Below are 21,028 nucleotides of genomic sequence, written 5' to 3' on the forward strand. Positions count from 1 at the left end.
GAAGAATTTCCCCACAGCACGGAAAACATCCCTCTCCCAGTGAAGGTTTCCAGGGAGAGCAGGAACTTTCTTTAGTAAAAGGGGAAATTCCCACTTACAGCCAGTTTTGCTCCCACTGCAGCCACTCATCCCAGACACCTCTGTTGGGAGGTGACAGCTGCTGCCCTGGCAACAAGAGGGGGATGGAAATGTCCATCCCAACCTGGCCAAATGCCCCCAGGGGCACCCACAGGCAGCTGATCTGCCAGTGGAGAGGGTGAGGGCACAGTGTGGCCCTGGGACACCCCTTCACCTGCAGCCACAGCACTCAGTGACCACTGGTGTGCCAGATTCCCCACGGCAGGAATCGAGGCCAGCCTGGCATCCCTGGAGAACGGGGGGCTCTGGGCAACAGTCACCTCAAAAGCTGAGACCCGGGCAGACAGAGTGGTCAACAAGGCGAGCGAGAGCCAAAGGGCACCAGGGGTGGTACGAGGGGTGAGTGTCACCCAGCTGCCTCCTCCACACCCCCTCCACCCCCGGGCACCGGAGCAGCCAGGGAATGTCCTCCCAGCCGGCACATCCCTCGGGAAGCAGGTCCCAGCAGCAGCTGGTCCCCGGCCGACGCGTCACGAGCTGGCATCTGCCAGACACCGAGTCAGGAAGGGTTTGACTCATGCCTTGGCCGGCTGCCACTCCGCAGAACTGCTTACTAACAGCTCCGGCTGCTCCCAGAAACACCCGGCGCTGCTCCGGCCGGCCAGCGGCATCTCCGGGGGTGATTTTCCAGGCGGTCCCGGTCGCAATCCCTGCGTGCCAGAGGACGGGCGGGCACGGATCAGCAGGCAGTGGGTGGAAAACGAGGCAGGTATTCCAGGGAAGCTCGGCGGGAGCCTGGAGCAGCGCTGCCAAAGCCGGCTGAGGGAACCGGGATTTGGTCGGGTGGAACGCAGCAGGAGAGGGAGCGAGGCTCTTAAGGGAAATTTTTCTTGGATTTTTTTTTTTTTTTATGGGAAGCAGACTGAACTCCCAGGCACGAGGCAGAGCAGGGAAAGCCACGGCCCGACAGCTGCTCCTGGCTCTCAGCACGGCGGGGCTGCCAGAAGGACAGTGCCCTCCTGACCCCAGGGACAGCTGGCTTGGCACGGTGTGGGGACATCCTCCGTCAGCCCACGGTTTGCTCAGCCTCAAAGCATCCCTGCTCCGACCATCACCTCCCAGCTGTGCCGTCACCCATGCCAGAAGGTCACCACAGGAGCCACGATGTCCCCAGGGAGCCAGGGGCAGCACGTCACCAGTGCTACGGGAAGGAGCATCTCCTGGTCCACACCTAAACCACACCTAAACCACTCCTAAACCACACAGCCCAGCTCCCTCGCCAGGGCAGGCACAGCCCAGACCTTGTCCCCAAGCCCTGCTGACCTGAGGAGGGCTCTGGGACCACCGGGATGAACACACCTCTCCCTGTGCACAGCAGCTGCCTGGAGTGTTCCAGGCTTCCCACGGAGCCCAAGGCTGCACATCCTCACTATGATCTAATCTTGGAGTTTAAGTCCCCATTAGAAACAACAGAAAACATGTTTGTGCTCTTTTCTCCTAATTTTAAACACCCTTTTCAAATCCGAACCCAACAGAAACAAACCCAGGAGGTCGCGAACAGAAGGGGGGAAACAAACACCAGGAGCAGCTTCGAGTTCTGCTGTTTTAGGGGCAGGGGATGAGCAAATCCCCACCCCAGAGCACCCACTTCTCACAGGAGAAGAGCAAACCAAATCCCCCAGGCACATCCAGGCGTCCTCTCCTGCACTCTCGTCCCTGGGAGAGCTCCAACATCCAGCTGGCTCAGACCGTCTGCGAGAGCTCCGAGTGCCCGGGGCCAGGCACTGATGCCACTGACACCAATGTGACCCCAGCCATGGTCTGTAAACCCTGAGGGTGGCACAGGGCCACCCAAACATTGCTCTGCCATCCCTTCACTCAGGAGGACACACCACACTGTGTCTGAACCTCACCAGGGCAGGACAGAGACAACGGACTAAAATCTACCCGGGGTCAGAGGGGAAACTGAGCTCAGCTCCATGTGGGTTTTGAGGCTGTGGTTTGTTTTATGAACCCTCTGAACAGCACCAAAGGACTGATTGCCCTCGGTGGGGGTGGCAGCAGGAGGGCAAGGGAACAGGAACCAGCGTAGAGGACACCAGGCTCCGATGTTCAGCTCCATGTAAAGAAAAGGAGGAATCAAACCCTAGCGTGTTCAGCCCAACGTGCTTCCTCATTAGTGCATCCTCGTTAGCATGGTGTTCCCACCAGGGAGGCACTAATGGCACGTGGCTGGGCTCCAGGAAGCTGGAAGGAGCTGGCTGGGGATACTGGCAGCAGAGGTGACAGTGCTGGAGTGCCCACAGCCCCCTCCTCGGTGAGCCCCTGCCCTCAGCATCACCCAGGCAGTGTCCCTGCGGGGACACCACGGGCACGGGGTGCTGGCACAGCTCATCACACTGACCAATCTACAGGGACTGAAGTGACTTTGCTCCTCTGTTTATCCAAAATGCCAATCCCAGAGCAGGATGGTGGCGGGGGCTCCGGGAAGGAGGAGTGGGAGCAGGGACAGACAGTGATGCTGCAAGTTCAAATGGAAAAACCTAACGCCGCGCGAGCCGAGACGGACGGGCTGCTGGGTCTGTTCCTGGAGAGGGAACGCAGAAGGGCTGCTATTGATCTGTCTTCATTACCCATTTCACTCAAGTTTCAAATCAACAAAATACACTTTTCCGCTCCGCTGCCCTCCCTGCGCAGCAGACAAAAGAAAAGCAATTTCCCGCAGTTTGCTCCAAACTCCTCTCCCTTCCCCTGGCGCCCTTCAGCCCCTCTCCCCTTTCAGCGAGGGGAGACCCCCCAGCTCCAAGGGCTGAGCCAGGGAGGGACCCCAAACAGGGCACCCCATGATTCCAAGGAGTCTCCAAGCCAGCACTGAGAACATGGGTGCTGCCTTTCCAGCACTTCGTTCCACTTCCCAGACCCCAGATCCCAGCAGGATCCCAGGGGGATACATTGCTTCCACCAGCCCCATGCAGGATGGGAACACCCTGCGGTCCATCAGCACCAAAAGTCCCCAAATGCAACACTTTGTCAGCACCCACCAAGTTTCCAAGAGTTTTAAAGTTGCAGAGAAATAAAACCATTTTTACATTTTTTAAAACACCCAAAGGTGGAGGGTTTTTTGCCTTTTTTTTAGCTGCAGCTGTAACTCGAGTGTCAGCATGAAGCTCTCCACACACACCTCCAGGCATCTGGGGAGAGAGAGGGTCCATACTCCAAAAAAAACCAACTCCAGGATGCTCCAGAGCCCAGCAGCTCCCTGGTTGTTTTTAAGTGCACGCCATCGGGAATGTCATTAATATTCCCGCTGGCTTGGTGCCCCGAAAACGTCCCGTCCCCATCAGGGGGTGACAGGGAGAGTGCACAGTGTGGGCAAGCACGGGGGGTCTGTGGTGCTGCTGGGTGTGGGGGCTCCTGCTCTCTCTGCCAGCACCGGGACCCTCCTGCTCCCTCCCCCGGGATCGGGGGCCAGGAGCCGGCTGGCACAGAGCTGAGGGGAGGCCACGGACACAACCTCTCCCCCCTCCCCAAAATCCCCAACTGGTGTGAAAATCCATTCCCCAGCCTGCACATCCACAGGCAAAGCCCGTGGGACCCCAGGCTGGCACCCCAAGGACACCCCAGTTCCCAAACACTTCCATGACCCTCCCATCCTGCCGCACTCCCTGCTCCCTCCCCAGCCGGGGGCTGCTGCGCTGGGACCCAGCCTTCCTCCTCCTCCTCCTCCTCCTCCTCCTGCCGTCCTGGCCAGTCTCATCCACACCACTCTGCCGTTAGATAAACTTCCTTTCAAAGGAGTCTGCTTAATCCTCTATCTCCCCTCGGTCAGATCCCGCTCCAGCTGCCGGCGGGGCCGCGGGGGGAGGAAGAGCCGGTCGCTGCTGAGTTATGAGCTATTTCTGACTCACGTCTACAACTTTCACAAGTCCTTTTGCAACACAGAAAGGGAGGAGGGGAGAGGAAGGAGATCCAGTTCGCTCCGGCGAAGCCCCTGGCCAGATGGGCAGGGAGGGGAGGCTGGAGAGCAGCGGGGAAGGGGAGGACGGGATGTCCAAGCAGCAGCACGTGTATCCAGCCGGGAATATGGTGGGGAGAGCACCGAGGGATAGGCAGCAGGAGTGCAGGGACACACACCCACGGAGGGGAGCGAGGCGCCAGTTACCGGAATCTGACTTCACCCTCGCTGCCTTTGTCCTCTGCAGACATTTTCCATGCAGTGACTGCATTTCCTTCCTGCGAGCACCGCTGGAAAAAGCCGCCTGTTTGTGCCGCAGGAGCCCTGACTAATTCCCACTGCTCGTACCCAGCTGCTGCTTCCCAACCCGGAGGGGCAGCCGGGGGTCCCGGGCTGCCCTGACCCCTGGGAGCCCCAGGACCTGCTGCTGGCTGGCTCAGCCGTGCCCTGGCTCTCCAAGTCGGGAGAGGAGCTCGGGATTGCCCATCCCAGCCCGGCTCCCGCTGCCCTCCCGCTGCCACACGGCTCAGCCTGGCACAGGCAGGACCTCCAGCTCTGAGAGCGCTTGTGCTAATTACTTTCCTTTGTTAATTAAACCCACGTGGCTCTAATAAGGTAACCTGCTGTTCTCCGATAAATTTAATTAGCCTGAAGGGAGAGCCCCTCCACACAGCTATTTAAATTGTCACTTTCCATCGCTTGGGCTTTGCTTCTTCCTGCCTCCTCCTCTCTCCAGATTTCACCCCTCTTCTGCTCCTTCTCTTCCCATTTCCAGCCCCTTTCCTTTGGCAGAGCAGTGGAGCAAAGGGATGGTCCCCCCATCCCTCTGGGAGCAGGATGCTGTGCCCACCCAAAGCCCCGCTTCCCTGCCAGTGCTACAAATCCCACCTCAACCAGGCCTCTGTCCCAGCAGCTGTCCCACGTGGGAGGACTTGCCCTGGCTCCAGCCCCTGTGCCACACTCACTGCACCCAGCATTGAACCCTGGGAAACTCTGTGCCTCCCAATCCGAAATGTGCCCCACAGTAAGGTGGCACATGGTCACCTTCCCCCACACACACACTCCTTTCTCCTCTGGAGCCAACCCTTCCCTGGCATCCCCCTTTCCCACCACATCAGCACAAAACGGGGACCACCCCCATCCCCCCAGAAAAAAAAGCTCCCAAGAAATTTCAGGAACTTCACAGAGGATTTAACTCTCTGTGTGCTCCAGCCATCCCGACCAGGGAGGTGACCCATGGCCTGTCCCACACCTGCAGCCGAGCCCTTCCCACCCGGGGGGTGACGGGGGACACGTGCTGGGGGCTCACCTGCACTGCTGGCTGCTTGCCCTCGTTGCTGCTGGGGGAGCTCAGCCCCGTGGCCTGCTGCAGCAGGAACTGGCGTGCCACCTGGAGAGCCTGCAAGAGAGACACAGCACCGTGGGCAGGAGGAAGGCTGCCCCCTTCCTCCTCCTCCTCCTCCTCTGGGCACACTGCCCCTCCAGCTCTGGTTCTCCATGGCTTTGGTTCACGGGGTGCGAGGGATGCACGAGGAGGGCAGTGTTCCCTGCCACACCAGTATGACCAGTACACGCCATTACAGACCACCTATTCCTACCCCCCAGAGCCATGGAAGGCCAGGGGAAGCTGGGAGCAACTCCATCCTCTTCCAGAACCCCCCGCCCCATCTTTAGCAGTCACCAGGTCCAGCAGCCCCGTGCCACTGGCAGACTGTCCCGAGGGTCATTCCCAGACTCCAGCTCTGGCACAGGTGTCCCCTGGCCAGGCACAACCAGTACCTGACCAAAGCTCCAGCTCCTGGCTGGTTTATTCCACCCTTGCACGGAGCCACCACCACAGTTCTGCTGCCGCTGATGTCCCTCGTGTCTAAAGCACTGTGAATATTTAATTTTACATCTGATTGTTACACTGGAGCACCAGAAAGTTCCAGCCACCACCCAGACTTGGGTGAGGCCAAGTGCAGGATCACACCCTGAATCAATCCATGAACGTGTCTGCACGGAGTTGATGGTGATGCAGGAGATGTTCAGCAACTCCCACAAGCAACTCCCACTAAACCTGCTTATTGCTGGGGGTGTTTGCCTAGAAAAAGTGATGGGTTTCCTTAAGCTGTTTACAGGGATGAAGGCATTTCGCTGGGAATCACACCACAGGCAAAAGAGGGAGAAACCAATACAAATCAATCAAATACACTTGTGAAACACACCCAGGCACAACTGAGCCATGCACAGCACTGTGGACAGCTGGAGAAAGCAGGGGAAATGAAGGAAAATCCTGTGAAAAGACAAGAAGGAGAGAGGAGCAAGTGTGAGCTGAGAAAAGGAGCTTCACTGAGGAGTTGGGAGCCAGGAGAAGGAATAAAGCTCTGAGGAAAACAACCCGCTGCTCCCAGATCTGCATCCCCCTTCGCTCCTTATTTCTGCTTTTAAAGAATTCTTTTCCTTCCTTCTGGGTTTTTTTTGGGCACATTTCTGAACAAGCAGGGTATTGTGGCCCTGCCTGCAGGACAGGGCTGCATTAGGGCCAGGGTGGGGGCAGAGCCCGGCGGGTCCCTGCCTGTCATCCCCCATAAATCCCTGCCCGGCTTCCAGGAGCAGCCCTGCACCCCGAGGAAGGGCTGCTTGCTAAATCCCTGTGTTTCCAGCTAAAAAGAATAAAGCCCAGCCTTGTGCACTGCCTCTCCATCCCTCCCTCCCAAACCCACTGGCACATGGAGCAGCACTGCCCGTGGCACCCGTGGATGCACCTCAGCACAGAGCTCACCCCGTGACTGAAACCAAGGAGCAGCCCCAGCACCCCAAGACAGGGCCACTCCTCAAATGGAGCATCCAAGAAAACTCATTCCCTGCATTTTAGGTCCCCCCCGTGCTCCTTTGCAGAGGGGTTTTTGGGAAGAGCATATGAACAGATCTAAAGCAAAGGATGCCTGAGCTGTACCACGTTATTTTTTGGTGGATAAATCCACCCAATCTGCTCCGTGCAGGAGGACAGGCACTACAAGAGCACTTGCAAAATGAGAGGGAATTTAAAGCTGCTGCTGAATCTGGAGGCTGAGCAAAGGGTTTAACAGATACAGTCTCGCTTATATCATTAAAAAAATTATAATTTCATAGCAAGGGGCCCAAACCCAACAGCTGTGCCCCAGACACAGCACTGGGCACCCTCTGCCCTGCCTGGCTGTGTTTGTCACCATCACACGAACCAAACAGCCCCAAGAAAGTAAAAAAACCAAGGAGTTCCAAAAGCAGATGGATCCTAATTTTATATTCCTATGATGAATTACCAGGGCTGCATCCCAGGATTGCCCCCAGCTTGGTGTGCCCAGCACGGGAACACCCAGAGCTGCCCCACGGCCACTGAGCACCCCTGGGGGTACTCAAAAGCTACACAACCACTAACCTGCAAACTCACTTCATCCAAACAATTAAAAACTAAAATCCTGGAGGACAAACACGGCAGTTCACTGCTGGGAATCACCGCTGGAACGAGCCCGTGGTCCAGATCGCGGAGCCGCCGCAGCCCCAGCGCGTTTCTCCACGGGCACGTTACTTCCCTGTTATTAACAGGAATAGATGTGCATCGGTAATGCGAACACAAAAACCATGTGACAGTTATGACAGCTCAAGGTCTGATATTTTAATTACTTTTTGAAATGAAAACAGTAATTCCAGTTAAAAGCCAAGGGTGGAGGAATTCAACCGGCGGCTGCTCAGCGCCGACGCGCGGCACGTCCAAGGCGCCCACCAGGATGGGTGCTGGACTGTGGCTGCACCCTGTGCCCATGCACCAACTGCCTCAGCTTATCTGCTTTTCCACCTGTCCTTTAACAGAGGTTTGCACGGATTTGGTTTCTCCATGCACGCCCCGTGGGATTCCTGCGGTGTTTGTAAGGGCCATCTCACAGAGGTCCCTGCCCCAGCCCAGCAAAAATTAGTGCAACAGGGACAGAAGAAACAGCAAAGAGGGGAAAACCAGAAGGGACAGAATTCCAGCACCAAGTGCCACGCAGGACTTCTCCCAGAATTTCTCTTTCTAAACCCAAACAGTGGCTGCTGGTGCCACCGAGCCCCCAGCGCCCGCCCGGCTCGGCCCCACCGCGCCGCCTCTCAGGGGGGAATTTAATTCACTCCCCGCTGGCTCTCTCACTTTGTTGTGCTCTGAAGCACGAAATTACAAGATTTAGAGGAAAAAAAATGACATGGCCTTACAATTGCACACAGGGGCCTCTCCACCAGCGCCCCAGAGCTGCCCCCTCCCTCCCTCACCACCCGGCAGCGATTCCCACTCCAGCCTAAGCTGAGCTCAGCCTGCAAACAAGGGATGAAAACCTGTTGCACGGCTGCACAAAGCACGTGGAGCACCAAGGATGGAATTTTGGGATGCAGAGCCCCTGGTTATCTGCACTTGTTGCCCTCCCAGGGCAGGAGGAGCAGCCCAGATGCTGGGAGACAAAGCCTAGGGAGGAGTAGGGAAGGAGCGGGGAAGGCGTCATCCACAGGCTCTCCTCGGGGCTGAGGAGATGGGAAAGCAGAAGGAAGAGTCCCCTCGTGGGAGTGGATGGGCTTTCACCTCCCAGCTCTGGGAACCAGAGAAAAAGTGATTGTTTTAAAAAAGCCCCTCTCCTGCTGCACGGTGTCATCCAGCAGTGGTTAGCACGAGACCCGTAATTGGGAACGAATGGGTTGTGTCAGCTCCTGGATGGCTCCCTTTGATCAGCAAATTATCCCATAAAAAGTTTGTAATGTCTCAGGCACATCCAGAGCCGATGTGGTTTGGCTTTGCCCTCCCCAAGAGCAGCAGCAGCAGCACATTCCAGGGCTGAGGAAGAGGAAGGTGACCCAGGCTGGGGAAGGCCCACAACTCCCTCTGGCTGTGCAGGGACATGGAACACACCAGGGACTGCAGGGAGAGATGGGAGATGCTGGAAGGTGTGTGCTGGGGTGGGCAGGGGGTCAATAAATAAACCCTGCTGGGATTAATCCTTAATTCTTCCCCCACAGGCTTGTGCTCCAGCCTGTGAGGCTCCATAAATTCACTCCTGCACATGATGGAGGCTCCTCCAGACACCAAGAGGGGCAGATTTTGGCTGTCTTCCTCATGGCAAACACCACAAACTTCCCTTTCTCCCACAAGGAACACCAGGTCCCACTTGGTCCCAGCCTTGGAAAAGCACAGGTTGAGGAGACAGTGGCTCCCATCCCAACCAGGATCCCACCCTACAGCCTGGATAACGTTGGATTAACCCCTCATCCCTGCCTGGTTGCCCTTTTCTCCTCAAAACCTGCCCGAGTAGAGCCTCTCCAGGGCCTCCCAATTGGGAAGAAACAGGTCAAGAGGTTCAAAAAAGTTTGGAGAGGGTGGAGACATCCACAGGTCTTCCTAAAAGCACAAGCCCCAGCCTCCCAAAAAAAAAAAAACCAAAACCACCCAAATAAACCCAACAAAAAAATCACAGTACAATGGAAAATCTTGCCCGGGATATTTTAAATTCCCTTATTTACCAGGTATTTCACTTTATGATGACAGTTTTTAATTCCACCCAGCAGTGCCCGGACGCTCCAGCTGCCGGAGCCAGGAGCAGGGTCACCACCATGGAAACTGCTGCCCAAAATTAGCTGAGGGATTTTCTACCTGGATCAAAGCTTTACATGGGGTTTTACCCTCCAACGAGTGAAAAACCACCTGAACATGACATCAGACCGAGAATTTTGCAGGGAAAGAGGACCTGTAAGAGAGTTTGTATCTTCCCTTTTCCCTCCGATTCTTTCAGAGGGTGGAAAGGGGTTGGGAAGGGATGAAAAAAATGGCAAAAAAGAAAAAGGAAGATTTTTTACACTAACCTCATAAAAATGACATCGTCACATTCCAGAATTAGAGCCGTTAAAACAACACACAGGGATATTTTTAGCTGGATATTAACAGTAAATGATGCCATATTGAGGAGCACTTCCACCAGCCCGGCCCCGCTTAACCAGAACCAAATGACTCCAGGAGATCCAAATTAACAAAAATGACACAATTCTTCACAGGGAAAAAAAAAAAAAAAAAAAAAAAAGGAGTTTTTACCCAACTCCATGTCTGTGTCCCAGCCCCAGCTCTGCTCCCCTGCTCTAACGCTCCTGGACTTTATTAATCTGCTCTTGCCTCCTCAGTCCTCGCAGGCGAGGGGTTAAACCCATCCCCACTAATGAAGAACACAAGGAACATGCTCCTGACAATCCCATTCCACGGAAAAAAAAGGGGAAAAAAGAGTAAAAAAAAAGGCTCCTGCGTTTGTCCTCAGTAAAATATGAAATATGAATCAGGGAAGCGAATAGAGAGATGAGTTTCACTTAAGTGCTCCAGCCTCGTTTTTATCTTAAATACCCTAATAATAGCGGATTACACAATATATTTGAGATGTGATCACATGTTTTATGGAATGGTATCTCTCTGAGGGCAGCAAAGTGCCTCTCCTCCCCCCTCCACACCCTTCCTCAACTCCCAAAAAGGTCCCATTTGCTTCTTTTCAAAAACAAGGCTTATTTTTGTTTATTATTCCCCATTTCTTTGACGTCTGTCTGCAATAAACTGCACTTTTTAATGTACTTTTTGCATAATAAAATAACACCAAACAACGCTAGAGCAGCTGGATTTTCCAGATGGTTCCTTTTCCAAGGACTGCAAGCTGGAAGAAGCTCCCGTGCGGTGCTGGACTCGGGGATTTTCCCCACGATTCTCCCAGGCCATCCTTCCACAAGCACCTCCATGCCTTTCACCCCTGCACCCCAAAGTTGCAATGACCCCCAAGCCCCAGGCTCTCTGCACACCATGGATTTAAACTCCAGCTCCAGGATAAGAGCTGGAAACCCACGGTTTTTTTTAGGAATCAAGGAAACCCTGGAGAACCCAAAACCATGGAGAGCAGCACCCATTGCCTGTGCAAAGCCCACCCCTGGGTCTCCCCTCGCTCCATCACTCCTGTACCCAAACCAGAGGATCTCCCTCCTGCTCCCAGCCCAGGGATGTGACTCCCCCATCACCCCACTGCCCCCGTTTCCTGCCCAGCCTTCCTCTGCCGGGAATCCTGGGGGGGCCTGGCATGGCAGGAGGGGCCAGCGGGGCCCTCTGGAGCCCGGCAGTGCCGGAGGTCCCACCACGTTCCCACAGCAACGGCGGGGGGGTCCCGGGCCCTCCCGTGCCCCCGGTCGACCTCTCCCCTCCGCCAACCCCGGCACAAAGCGGGCGGGAGCTATTCAGGCTTTTCAGCCCAATCCCACCATTGAAATCCAGGGATTTACCCGAGAGCCAGCCCCCGGGCTGGGGGAGAGCGAGGCAGGGGAGGGGGATGCTCCTTCCCCACCCCATCCCACTCTCCTTTCGGATCTGCCCCTCTTCCTCTCCTGCTCTCCCTTCAGACACTCCGGACCACGAGATGCTCTGCAGTCACACGGATAGGGAAGGACAGATGGACAAGGATGGTGATGGAACGCTGTGCTCCGTGGGGGAGCAGAGCTGGAACCGAGCTGGGAGCCCCTGTCTCAGCAAACCAGGCTGGTGCTGCCAGACACCCACGGCCTCTTGCTCTGGGAACATCCCAAGCCACAAAACAGCCTCGGAGGCCCCTGAGCACCCAACGACACACCCCTCTCCCCTCAAGATCCCACCCAGGGCACCCATCTCCAGCAGCACCCTCAGAGAGGAGCCTGAACCCACAAAGTCCCTGCAAGAGCTGTCTGGGTTCACCCCTTGAAGGGGGTGAAAGCAGAGGGGCCACAGGCACTGGAAAAGGTCCAAACCGGACAAAATCGAGGGCAGAGCACGAGCCCCCGGGAGCTGCATCACCCAAACAAACCCCCACCCCTCCAGGCTTCCAAAGGTTTCTTGGGCATTTCATAAAGTACAGTAAGAATAAGGATTGAGTGCCGACATTTCGGGAGCCGGGATGGATTCGCCATCAGCCGGGAAGAGCCCAGTGGTGCGAGAACGCGGGGCGAACGCTGGGATGCTCCCGAGGATGGTGCAAAGCCTCCATAAAGCACCTAATTGCCCAAAACTCCCGATATGGGGACATTTATTCCTGACCCCAGCTGGTGCTCAGCCTGCTCCCTGAAGCAGGAAGATTGATAGTCCTGGGGATGGGTCCTCCCCCTTCCCAAGGCGCTGGCACTGCAGATGCCATTTGGTTTTGGAAGTTTACCAAACCCTCTGCCTTAATAATTCCATGTGCCAACAAGCTTCCCAGGGTGATCACACCAGGAACCCGAGAGAAGAAATGCAAAAGGGTGAAATTAAACATCAGCCCTGCTTTGGGCAGGGCAGGATCCACCGGGCGAGCCCAGGGAGCATCCCCAGGGATGAGCCGACAGCACAGCCCTCTGCTTCGGAAAAGCCCTTTTTAATGCTGATTTTCTGGAGGAGATACCCTGTTTCACACCCACGATTTGCATCATTTTGGCTGTGTGGGATCACGGGTCTCCCGTTCCAACCCACACCCCCCCCCAACTCCGGGTGTCGCGCGGTAAAATTCGGGGAGGGGAAATTCGGGGAGGGGAGCGCGGGCGGCTCCTCGGCGGGCACTGGCAGGAGCATTACACGCATGATTACCCCTCGGATCCGGGGAACAGGGGCTTAACTGCGTGCGAAACGGCTGTTATCCAGGTAATGGATTTACAGCACTCACTACTAAAGTATCAGACACAGCAATTTTTTACAGCTTTCACGCTGGAATTTATGGCTCAGGGAGGCGATCTCCGTACGAGGCAGGGATCATTGCCTTATTTAGTAGCCGAGGAGGAAAATTTATGTTTTTGCCAAAGTTTGTTTTGAAAGGTAACCTGCAGGCACGGCCCCCCCTCCCCGTGGCTGCCCGAGGGGACGTGTGTGCCAGGGGCTCCCCGAGGGGCACACACGTGTGCCCAGGGACAGAGCTGCTGCACACACATGTCACGGTCACACGTGTTCTCAGCCATGTGTGTGAGGTTAATTCTTCAGCTGAAGGCACCAGGAGCCCCAGGGAATGGGGGACCAGCTCGGCTCACCCACCTGGACAACCAAATACAGACTTGGAGAACACCTGCTCTTGTGCTACAGCCAAAGGCTTTGGCCTCACATTCCTCCTCTTCCTCACCGCTCTCCCAGGCCGAGGGGGGACAGAGCAGGCAGGATCTCCCCCCTCAAAACAGAGCCATCTCGGGGGCACCGGGAACCCCAGGGGTAGATGGGCTCCATCTCCTGAGGGACGTGCACCCCAAGGACAGGCACTGCTTTTTGGGGCAGCACCTGCACTCCGGCCTCAACAGGGACAACCAAGCCTGGTGGAACCCACGGGACCAGGAGGGGTAAAACCAAGTGTTGCCCCCAAACCACACCCTCGAAAGACCCAGTTCTGTGCTGCCTCGTGTAAGGCTGGCAAGAAGGAACGGGGGTGTCCGTCCTACCTGCTGCTGCTGGAAGTGCAGGAGCTCCACGGGGCTCATCTCTCCGTTGGCCTCGCCGGCGGCTCCGTCGCGCCCGCCGCCCCCCGCGCCGCCCCCGCCGCCATCGGGCTGCTGGCTCAGGCTGCTCACCCCGTTCTGGGCAGAGGGAGTGGAACGTATCGTCTCCGAGGCAGATTCAACCATCATGACTCGCTAGCAGGACCTGAGGAGGAGGAGGAAGGGAGAGCAGGGGCTGAGAACAGAGACCGGGATCCCTGGCTGGCATCCCCGTTCCACCTGCCCTGCCCCTGATCCCCGTGACATCCTGCAGGGGTGGGATGTCAAACCCTGTCCAGTTTTAGCTGCGTTCAATTTACCCCATAAAATAAACGTGCAGCAGCACGAGGTGCCACAGACACTCTGTCGGCCCTGCACATCCCTGGGCAAGGCAAGTGCAACCCGTTCCTCAGGAAAACCCATGATTCCAGCTTTCTCTGAGCCTGATGCAAGACACAAAGCCCCAGGAATCCGGGTATTTTCACTGAATCCCAAAATATTTCACTTTGAGATGCTGGAGACAGCACAGCTGGAGTCCCAGCGAGGCTGCACACGGAGTGTGAGGAGCCTGTGCCACAGATCTCACTGTGAAAATCCCAGCAAAGTTGAAACACTTCCTCAAAGTGCTTCAGCTCCCAGCAAACCAGCACTTCCCAGCAGGAAAAACCACCTGGCAGGAGAAACCAGCCAGCAGAAGGTTTACTGGCAGGGTGAGGGAGCCCAAAGTTTCGGCAGAGCTGGGACACGGCAACGAGAACACAGTGATATATCAGCTGGAAAATCCTCCCTTCCTCCCAGCCTTTGCTCAGTTGGCTTGGATTAGTGGGCAGGTTGTTGGCTGTGAACCTGAGGGTCCCCTTTTCTGGGAGAAACTCCTGGATCTGGGCTGGCACTGGAGGAAACAGAACCACCGCATCCAACATCAACTCCTGCCACTCCGACAGCATCCACAGAACCCCTGGGGCCACATCCAGCCCTGACACACACACAGAGCGATCAGGGGCGAGGGAACCCCCCCAGAGTGAGGGGCTCTCCCTCCTCCCAGCACACTTTCCTCTGTGGGAAAGCAGAGGACAGTTTTATCCCATTCCATCCCTCTCCATCCCCTCCGGTGGGTGCCGGTGTGGGATCAGTCTCACCCAGCGCCGCTCGCAGAGTTTGAAACAAGAGGGGAATAAAGAGGACAGGGAGAAGCAACACTGCCTCTCCCTTTTCTTTCTCCCCCTCTTTTTTTCCCCATTTCCTCCCCCCCCGCCCCAAAAGCCGGAGAGACAAACCACGAACAACATAATTGCTGAAATGTGGCGTGTAATAATCGCTATTCAGGGCTGATCATTCATATTAAACAGGGTGCAGCGAGCTGCTCATTTGCATGTTTGAGATTATATGCATTTCAAAAGTCATTTCCGCAGGGTATATGACTGACATTAATTCCCATGGGGAGCTGCTGGTTCCCTCCCACTGTCCCGGTGCTCCCGAATCCACACAGGGTGACACACCAGGAGCTGCGGGACAGTTCAAGGTTAACGGGATTACTGGGATTTGGGTTTGGTTGAAGCACAGGAGAAGGAATGAGAGCATGGCATGGTTGGAGCAGCTTCCCAAGGTTTGAGAAAGGATGAGGTGTTCACAGGATGCTGCGTTAGCAGTAAAAATCTAGAAGAAAGACAACACTTTTTGCCTTAAAAACTACATTTGTTCCTTCCCCCTTTTCAATTTCAAACAAATGCCTGCAGAAATGTTAAATTATTGCTGTTCCTATTCCCGTTTTCCTTCCGAAATCCACTGCCTGCTCTGTGTTTTGACCAGGCACCACAGGGAGTGCCGGGCTCTGCCCATGTCCAGCAGTCACACGGCATCACCACGGCCAGAAACTCGTCGGGATTCAAACAGGGATTTGACTTTTATACGGAGAACAAGAATATCCAGAGTTACAACAGGAAGCATTAAAAAAGGGAAAAAAAAAAAAGGTTTTGGAAAGGATATAAAACTTTCCTGGCTTCGGGCATAAACTGAAGCTTAACTATTGGGAATTAGGAGGAAATCTCTTCTGGTGGAGGAGCTGTGGGCTCGTTCCGGCGGCCCCAGCCCTGCCAGAGGCGGGATGCTGGAGCAGATTCCCGCAGGCCGGGTGATTCCCGGAGCCGGGGACACCGGGCCAGTTGGGTTCCCTCTCCAAGTCTAGTAAAACTCGACTTCCCGTTCCCAAACCCTACGGGATGCTGGAGCGTCTGGGATCCCAACACTGCAAGGGAAGTCATAAAAGAAAGTCATAATAATAATAATAATGAAAATATTTCCATTCCTATAAAAGTTTTACAAAACCTTAAAGAAAAAAAAATGAAGCCAGTGTCTGCACCATTATAAAGTGGATTTAAACTAGGAATGAGCACTTTTCCAGCCAGGACTGCTCCGGGATGACTGAGGCTACACTGGGAAGAGTGAAACTCAGCCTCGCGAGCGGCTGCGATGCCGAGCACACGTGCAGCCCTGCACACAGCCAGGGGGGATCCACAGCATCCCAGCTCCTGCTTCTCATCTACTGCAGTTCAAACACAGCCAGGGTTTCAGGGATTCTCCATACGCTGGTATCCGGAGGGTCTAATCAGGATCAGACCTTCCCCCAGGCAGAAAGGCAGGGACTGCGTCCACACAGTCAGCGGGAAGATGCAACACCCGGATAAAGTGGGAAAGGGTGGGTTTAGTTAAAAGGGGAGGGAGGAAGGAGCCCCCTCCAATGGCAACAGCAACAGAAGCTGCGCCAGTGGATCGTTAATTACCATTAATTACCATTTCAGACTCAAAATCTCCTCGCTGAACCACCGCTCTGCCTTTTTTTTCTTCCCTTTTACTCAACCACGCACCTTCCGTAGGACAAAGAAAAGGAAACGGAGATTACAAACGGAGCAACGAATCCCCCTGCCTTCAGCGGGACCATATGGCAACGAGGGTGTTTTAATTACCCTTGCTTTTAATTAACAATTGCTTCGTCTGAGCAGTAACATTTCCTTGACATCCCCCGACTCGCCGCGAACCTGCGCGGTGCACGTGCCACGCCGAGTCATCAATCCCGCTTTATTGACATCCATCCCTCCCGCAAACAGGCACGATCCCAGGGTTTTCCAATTAACACCTCCACACTCTCTAATTAGCGCAATTAACAGGCTGATGGATGCCCGGAGCTTCCCTGCGAGGGAGGGGGCGGATCAGCTGCCGGGATGTTGGACACGGCTCCCGCCGCATGCGAGCGACACGCGTGTGCCACGCTTCCCGTGGGAGCACCACGTGTGTGCCGTGCCACGGAGCCTGGCACTGCCACGGAGCCTTCTGGAGTACCGGGAGAAAGGGAAGGATGGACACAGAGGCAAGAGAGAGACGACGGACTCAGAACAAACACTTGCACCAAAGGATGTGGGATCTTCAGGAGCAGGAATAGCAGATGAAGCATTTACAGTGATTTCTCCCCAAAAGCTCCCAAGGAATTTTGGGGTGTCCAGACCCACCCAAAGCAATGCCACTTCTGCACCTGATTCTGCTCCACGGACACGAAAATTAAATGGCACCTCTTGGCCCCTGGGACCCACAGGAACAGGTTCAGCCCCACCACGAGCTCCTCAGAAGCAATTGCCTCAACACCTATTTTAGCAGCTTTCCCTATTTTTAATTATCCTCGATACCACGATCCTCAGGGGCTCTGTAACTTTGGGCTGCCCTTCACGGGCTGCCAGAGGGACCAGTGCCACGTATGGGCCCAGTGCCACAGGCACCTCCTCCCCACTGCCCCTGTCCTCGAGTCCCTGTCTCCAAATCCCTGACCCCAACCACTGGGGATGCCCCTCGGCCTCAGTTTCCCCAGATCCAAACTCAAAGAGCTCAAAACCGTCACCCAAGGAGGGATGAGGAAGAATAGTGGGAAACACCAGTGGGAAAATGCTCCCACATCTCCACGAGCTCAGCAAGGCCCTGGTGATGAACCAGCACGGGACAGCAGAGGTGACACCACACACTGACACACAGCACAGCACTGAGATGCTCCAGAGGTTATTTCTGCCCTTCCCACCACATCCTGGCCCCAAAGTGCATTTTCCAGACCCTTCCTTCCAGCTCCAGCCTGTCCAGGACGTGGAGGGGAGCTGAGGCTGCACACTGGGGGTCCTCCCTCCAGCAGCTGCTCCCACAGGTACCAGCAAATCCTGGAGGTGCAACGGACTCAGCAAATCCCCCCAGAGCTCTCGGAAGTCCGTGGGATGCTCCTCTGCACAGCTGGGAGAAGAGGACTCGGGGAGGATGGATCCCAGGCACCGGATCTGCTCCGAGCTACGGAAAGTTGAGCAGCCTGCCCGTCCTGCTCCGGCACCGCCGGCTTTAGGAAGCGGCTCCTAATCTTGAAAGGCTTCGGCTGGAAGAGAAGCAGCAGCCGGGATTGCTCCGAGAGTGGCTTTTTATCCTTTAATTAACACATAAACACATGGAAATGTGGAAAGGGGATTAAAATAAAAGTCTGGGGGAGCTGAGACGAATCTAGAGCATTACTGTAAATTAGAAGATATTTAAGGAACCAGGGACTGGCTAAGCCCAGTCACTGCTTTAATGGGATCTCACCTCTGGGCACTTTCATCTCCCACTTTCATCTTGCTCCCAGCAACTTCTTTGGGAAGAGCCAGCCTTCGGCGCTCACCTTCACCCCCCGGCTCTCCTCACCTGTCTGGTGCCATCACACCCTGGCCACGCTCACGGGATCACCATCAGGCAGCAGAGAGTGGCCGCTGCTCCACAGAAACCAAGCAAGAACGACCCCAGCGAGGTTCCTCTCCCAGGAAGGGGGGTCAGATCAGCTGGAAGCACAAGCACCTCCGGCAGGGAAGCCCTGGGACTGTGCTTGTGAGTGGGACACGGCACTGCCCCACCTGCCTCTCCAAACCACATCACTCTCCGAGCATCCTTTGCTCTCCAGAGCTCACACCAGACACCCCGACCACAGCCAACCCATAGCAGATCCCGGTGCCCATCCCAGCGAACCATCCCACGCGGGGCATTCCCGGAGATCACCAAGGGCTGGCTGGCACCTCTCCCAAGCCCTGCCAAGCTTCAAGGAATATCAAATCCCTCCCAGAGCGGACATGGGACTGGCTGAACACAGCCAGGCACCGGGGCTGCTGCTCCATCCTGGCTTCCCTGGGCACGTGCCAGGCACCGGGGCCGCTGCTCCATCCTGCTCCATCCTGGCTTCCCTCGCTGTGCTCTTGAAAAGATTAAAAAAAAGAGCCCCACTCCATCTCATTAAGAAAGTAAACACAAGAGCCGTCTAAGTGTCTAATTAAGCTTCTAATTAGTCCCTGCTTGTTACTAATGCAAATTAGATTACGCCGCTTAACTACAGCATGTCCACAACACCCTTGTTAATTGCGGCCTTTTGAAATTAAATTACTCCCTAATTAGCATATCAAAGCCATTGATTCGGAGCCAGGAAAGATGAGGGCAGGAGGAAGCCGAACGCCAAGTTTTGTTAATCAGGGACATCTAATTAAATAGTGACGTGGAGCATGGGGGGCTCCCGGCTCGCTGCTCCAGAGCCACACGTGGGGGGCCAGGGGGCCCCGGGCAGGGCAGCCCCTCGATGGGTGCTGGTGGTCTGCACCCACCATGGACCATCTCTGCGGTGCTGGAGCATCCCGGTGGGTCGGGATGCAGGTCTGGTTCCTGTGTCCCATCAGGTCGGGATGCAGGTCTGGTTCCCGTGTCCCAGTGGATGCACACTGGGAGCAAGGCCGGGCTCAAGCTCTGGGAAGTCCCTGTGGAGCTACACCAGCCACTGCAGTGCCAGGTCCAGCCCTGGCACCAGGGAGGGAGCTTAAAGCAGCCTCCAATTCCTCATCTCCAAAAAAAACTTACTTGCCCTCTGCCCAGCGTGTTCCAAGTGGGAATTCAAAGGCAAAACATCCCAAAATGCAGACATGGCCCTCTGTGCCCATGGAAGCAGGGTCACCTTCGGAGAACATCCCTAAAATCCTTGGTGACCCTCCCAGGAGCAGAAGAGGCACCTCAGCGAGGACAGGAAGAGGCAGAGGCACCTCTCACCTGTAGGATCCCAGATCCAGCTCAGCACAAAACCCCTCATGGCACAGGGAATGCCTCCACCGGGGGTCTTGGCACCAAATAACCCCTTGCCCAGAGCACTGGACTGGGGGGACACGTCCCCTCACCAGCCATGAGGAGTCCACGGATGGGACACTCCCGCCTACATCCCCATCCCAGCAGGAATCAACCAGTGTCTGGCACAGACCTGTCCTCTGGAGAAAACCAAACCACCTCTCGGCTCTCACTCAAGTTATCCCCAAACTCCTCCAAACCCTTCAATCCCAAATTCCCAACAGGACATAAATAATGGAGCCACCAGGGAAGGGTCTGAATCCAACAGCAACCAGGGAAAATGACTCCAAGGAGAGTGAAAATGAAGCGAACGCCTAATTTTTAAGTTATTTCAATAACTTCCTGAATGACCCAGTTCTTCACGTTTTATAACTTTTCCTCTTTCTCTGTTGTTTTTTTTTTTTTTTTTTTTTTTTTTTTTTTTTTTTGTTTAAAGAGGTGGGAAGGGAAAAAAAAAATAAAGGGACGAAGATTGGAAAAGTTTAATAGAGGGAGAAAAAGTCTATTAAAAAAAAAAAAATAAGGCAGGCAGCCCGTCTCGGGGGAAGAGCTGAAATATTAAAGAAAGGAAAATCGCTTCTCCGGCTGCCGAGCCAGAGGAGGAGAATAGAGAGGCTGGAAGAGAAGGAGCCGGGCACTTTTAATTGAAAAAAAGGAGATTCAAATGAAATATCCAATATCCCCCGTTAAAGAAAGGAAGAAAGACGGACCCTGGCCGCTTTGCTACGCCGAGAAATTGCTAAAGCCCCAACTTTTCTTTCTCTCCCCCTTCCTCGGAAGTTATAGGAAAGAGGGATAAGAGAAAAGAAGGGGAAAAAAAGGGTCTTTCATACGAGAGGAACTCAAGGGAATGGGGGAGGAGGGCGGGGAGAGAGACCAAGTTTTATTCATTTATTTTATTTTATGAGATGACTAAAAATAATATATTTTAAAAAAAAAAAAAAAAGGCAGAGTTTTATAATGTCACAGTGTTTGGAAGCAGCAGAGGGAGCAGAGAGGGGGGAAAGCAACTAAGAACAGAAGGGCCAGCTCCAACCACCCGCCGCACGAGCCTCTCTCCCAACGAGATTCAATTAATTGATAACAAGAGGCATCAAATTAATTTTTCAAGGATGTTAGATTTTGATGAAGGAAAAAATCTCTCTGATTTTAATCGGGGCGGCGTTTAAAAGGCATAAATGAATATCCCTTTCTAATCATCTGAGGCGCCGAGGAAGCACCAAGCGGTTAACGTGAAAATTCAAATCGTTTAATTAGGGGGGGGGGCGAGGGGAGGTGGCCGTGGTGGGGGAAGGGGACCTGGGGTTCTCTTTTTAAAAGAGCTTTATGAAGAAATTATTTTAAAAATTATTTCTTTCAAGCATCTTTGCTCTCCCCCCCCCCTCTCCC

At 54.9% G+C, this 21,028-nt stretch overlaps 1 protein-coding gene across 1 annotated transcript in view; it reads right to left on the reverse strand.

The window, feature by feature from the left end:
* FOXP4 (forkhead box P4) overlaps window positions 1–21,028 on the reverse strand; it is a 56,575-nt gene that overhangs the window by 23,098 nt on the left and 12,449 nt on the right. The window contains 2 exon segments of the mRNA XM_017832258.1: window positions 5,343–5,432; window positions 13,454–13,655. Of these exon segments, the coding sequence (XP_017687747.1) occupies window positions 5,343–5,432; window positions 13,454–13,639 (276 nt within the window). The 5' untranslated portion in view covers window positions 13,640–13,655.

This window comes from Lepidothrix coronata, unplaced genomic scaffold, assembly GCF_001604755.1.
Source record: "Lepidothrix coronata isolate B3197 unplaced genomic scaffold, Lepidothrix_coronata-1.0 Scaffold199, whole genome shotgun sequence".
NCBI classification, from domain to species: Eukaryota; Metazoa; Chordata; class Aves; order Passeriformes; family Pipridae; genus Lepidothrix; species Lepidothrix coronata.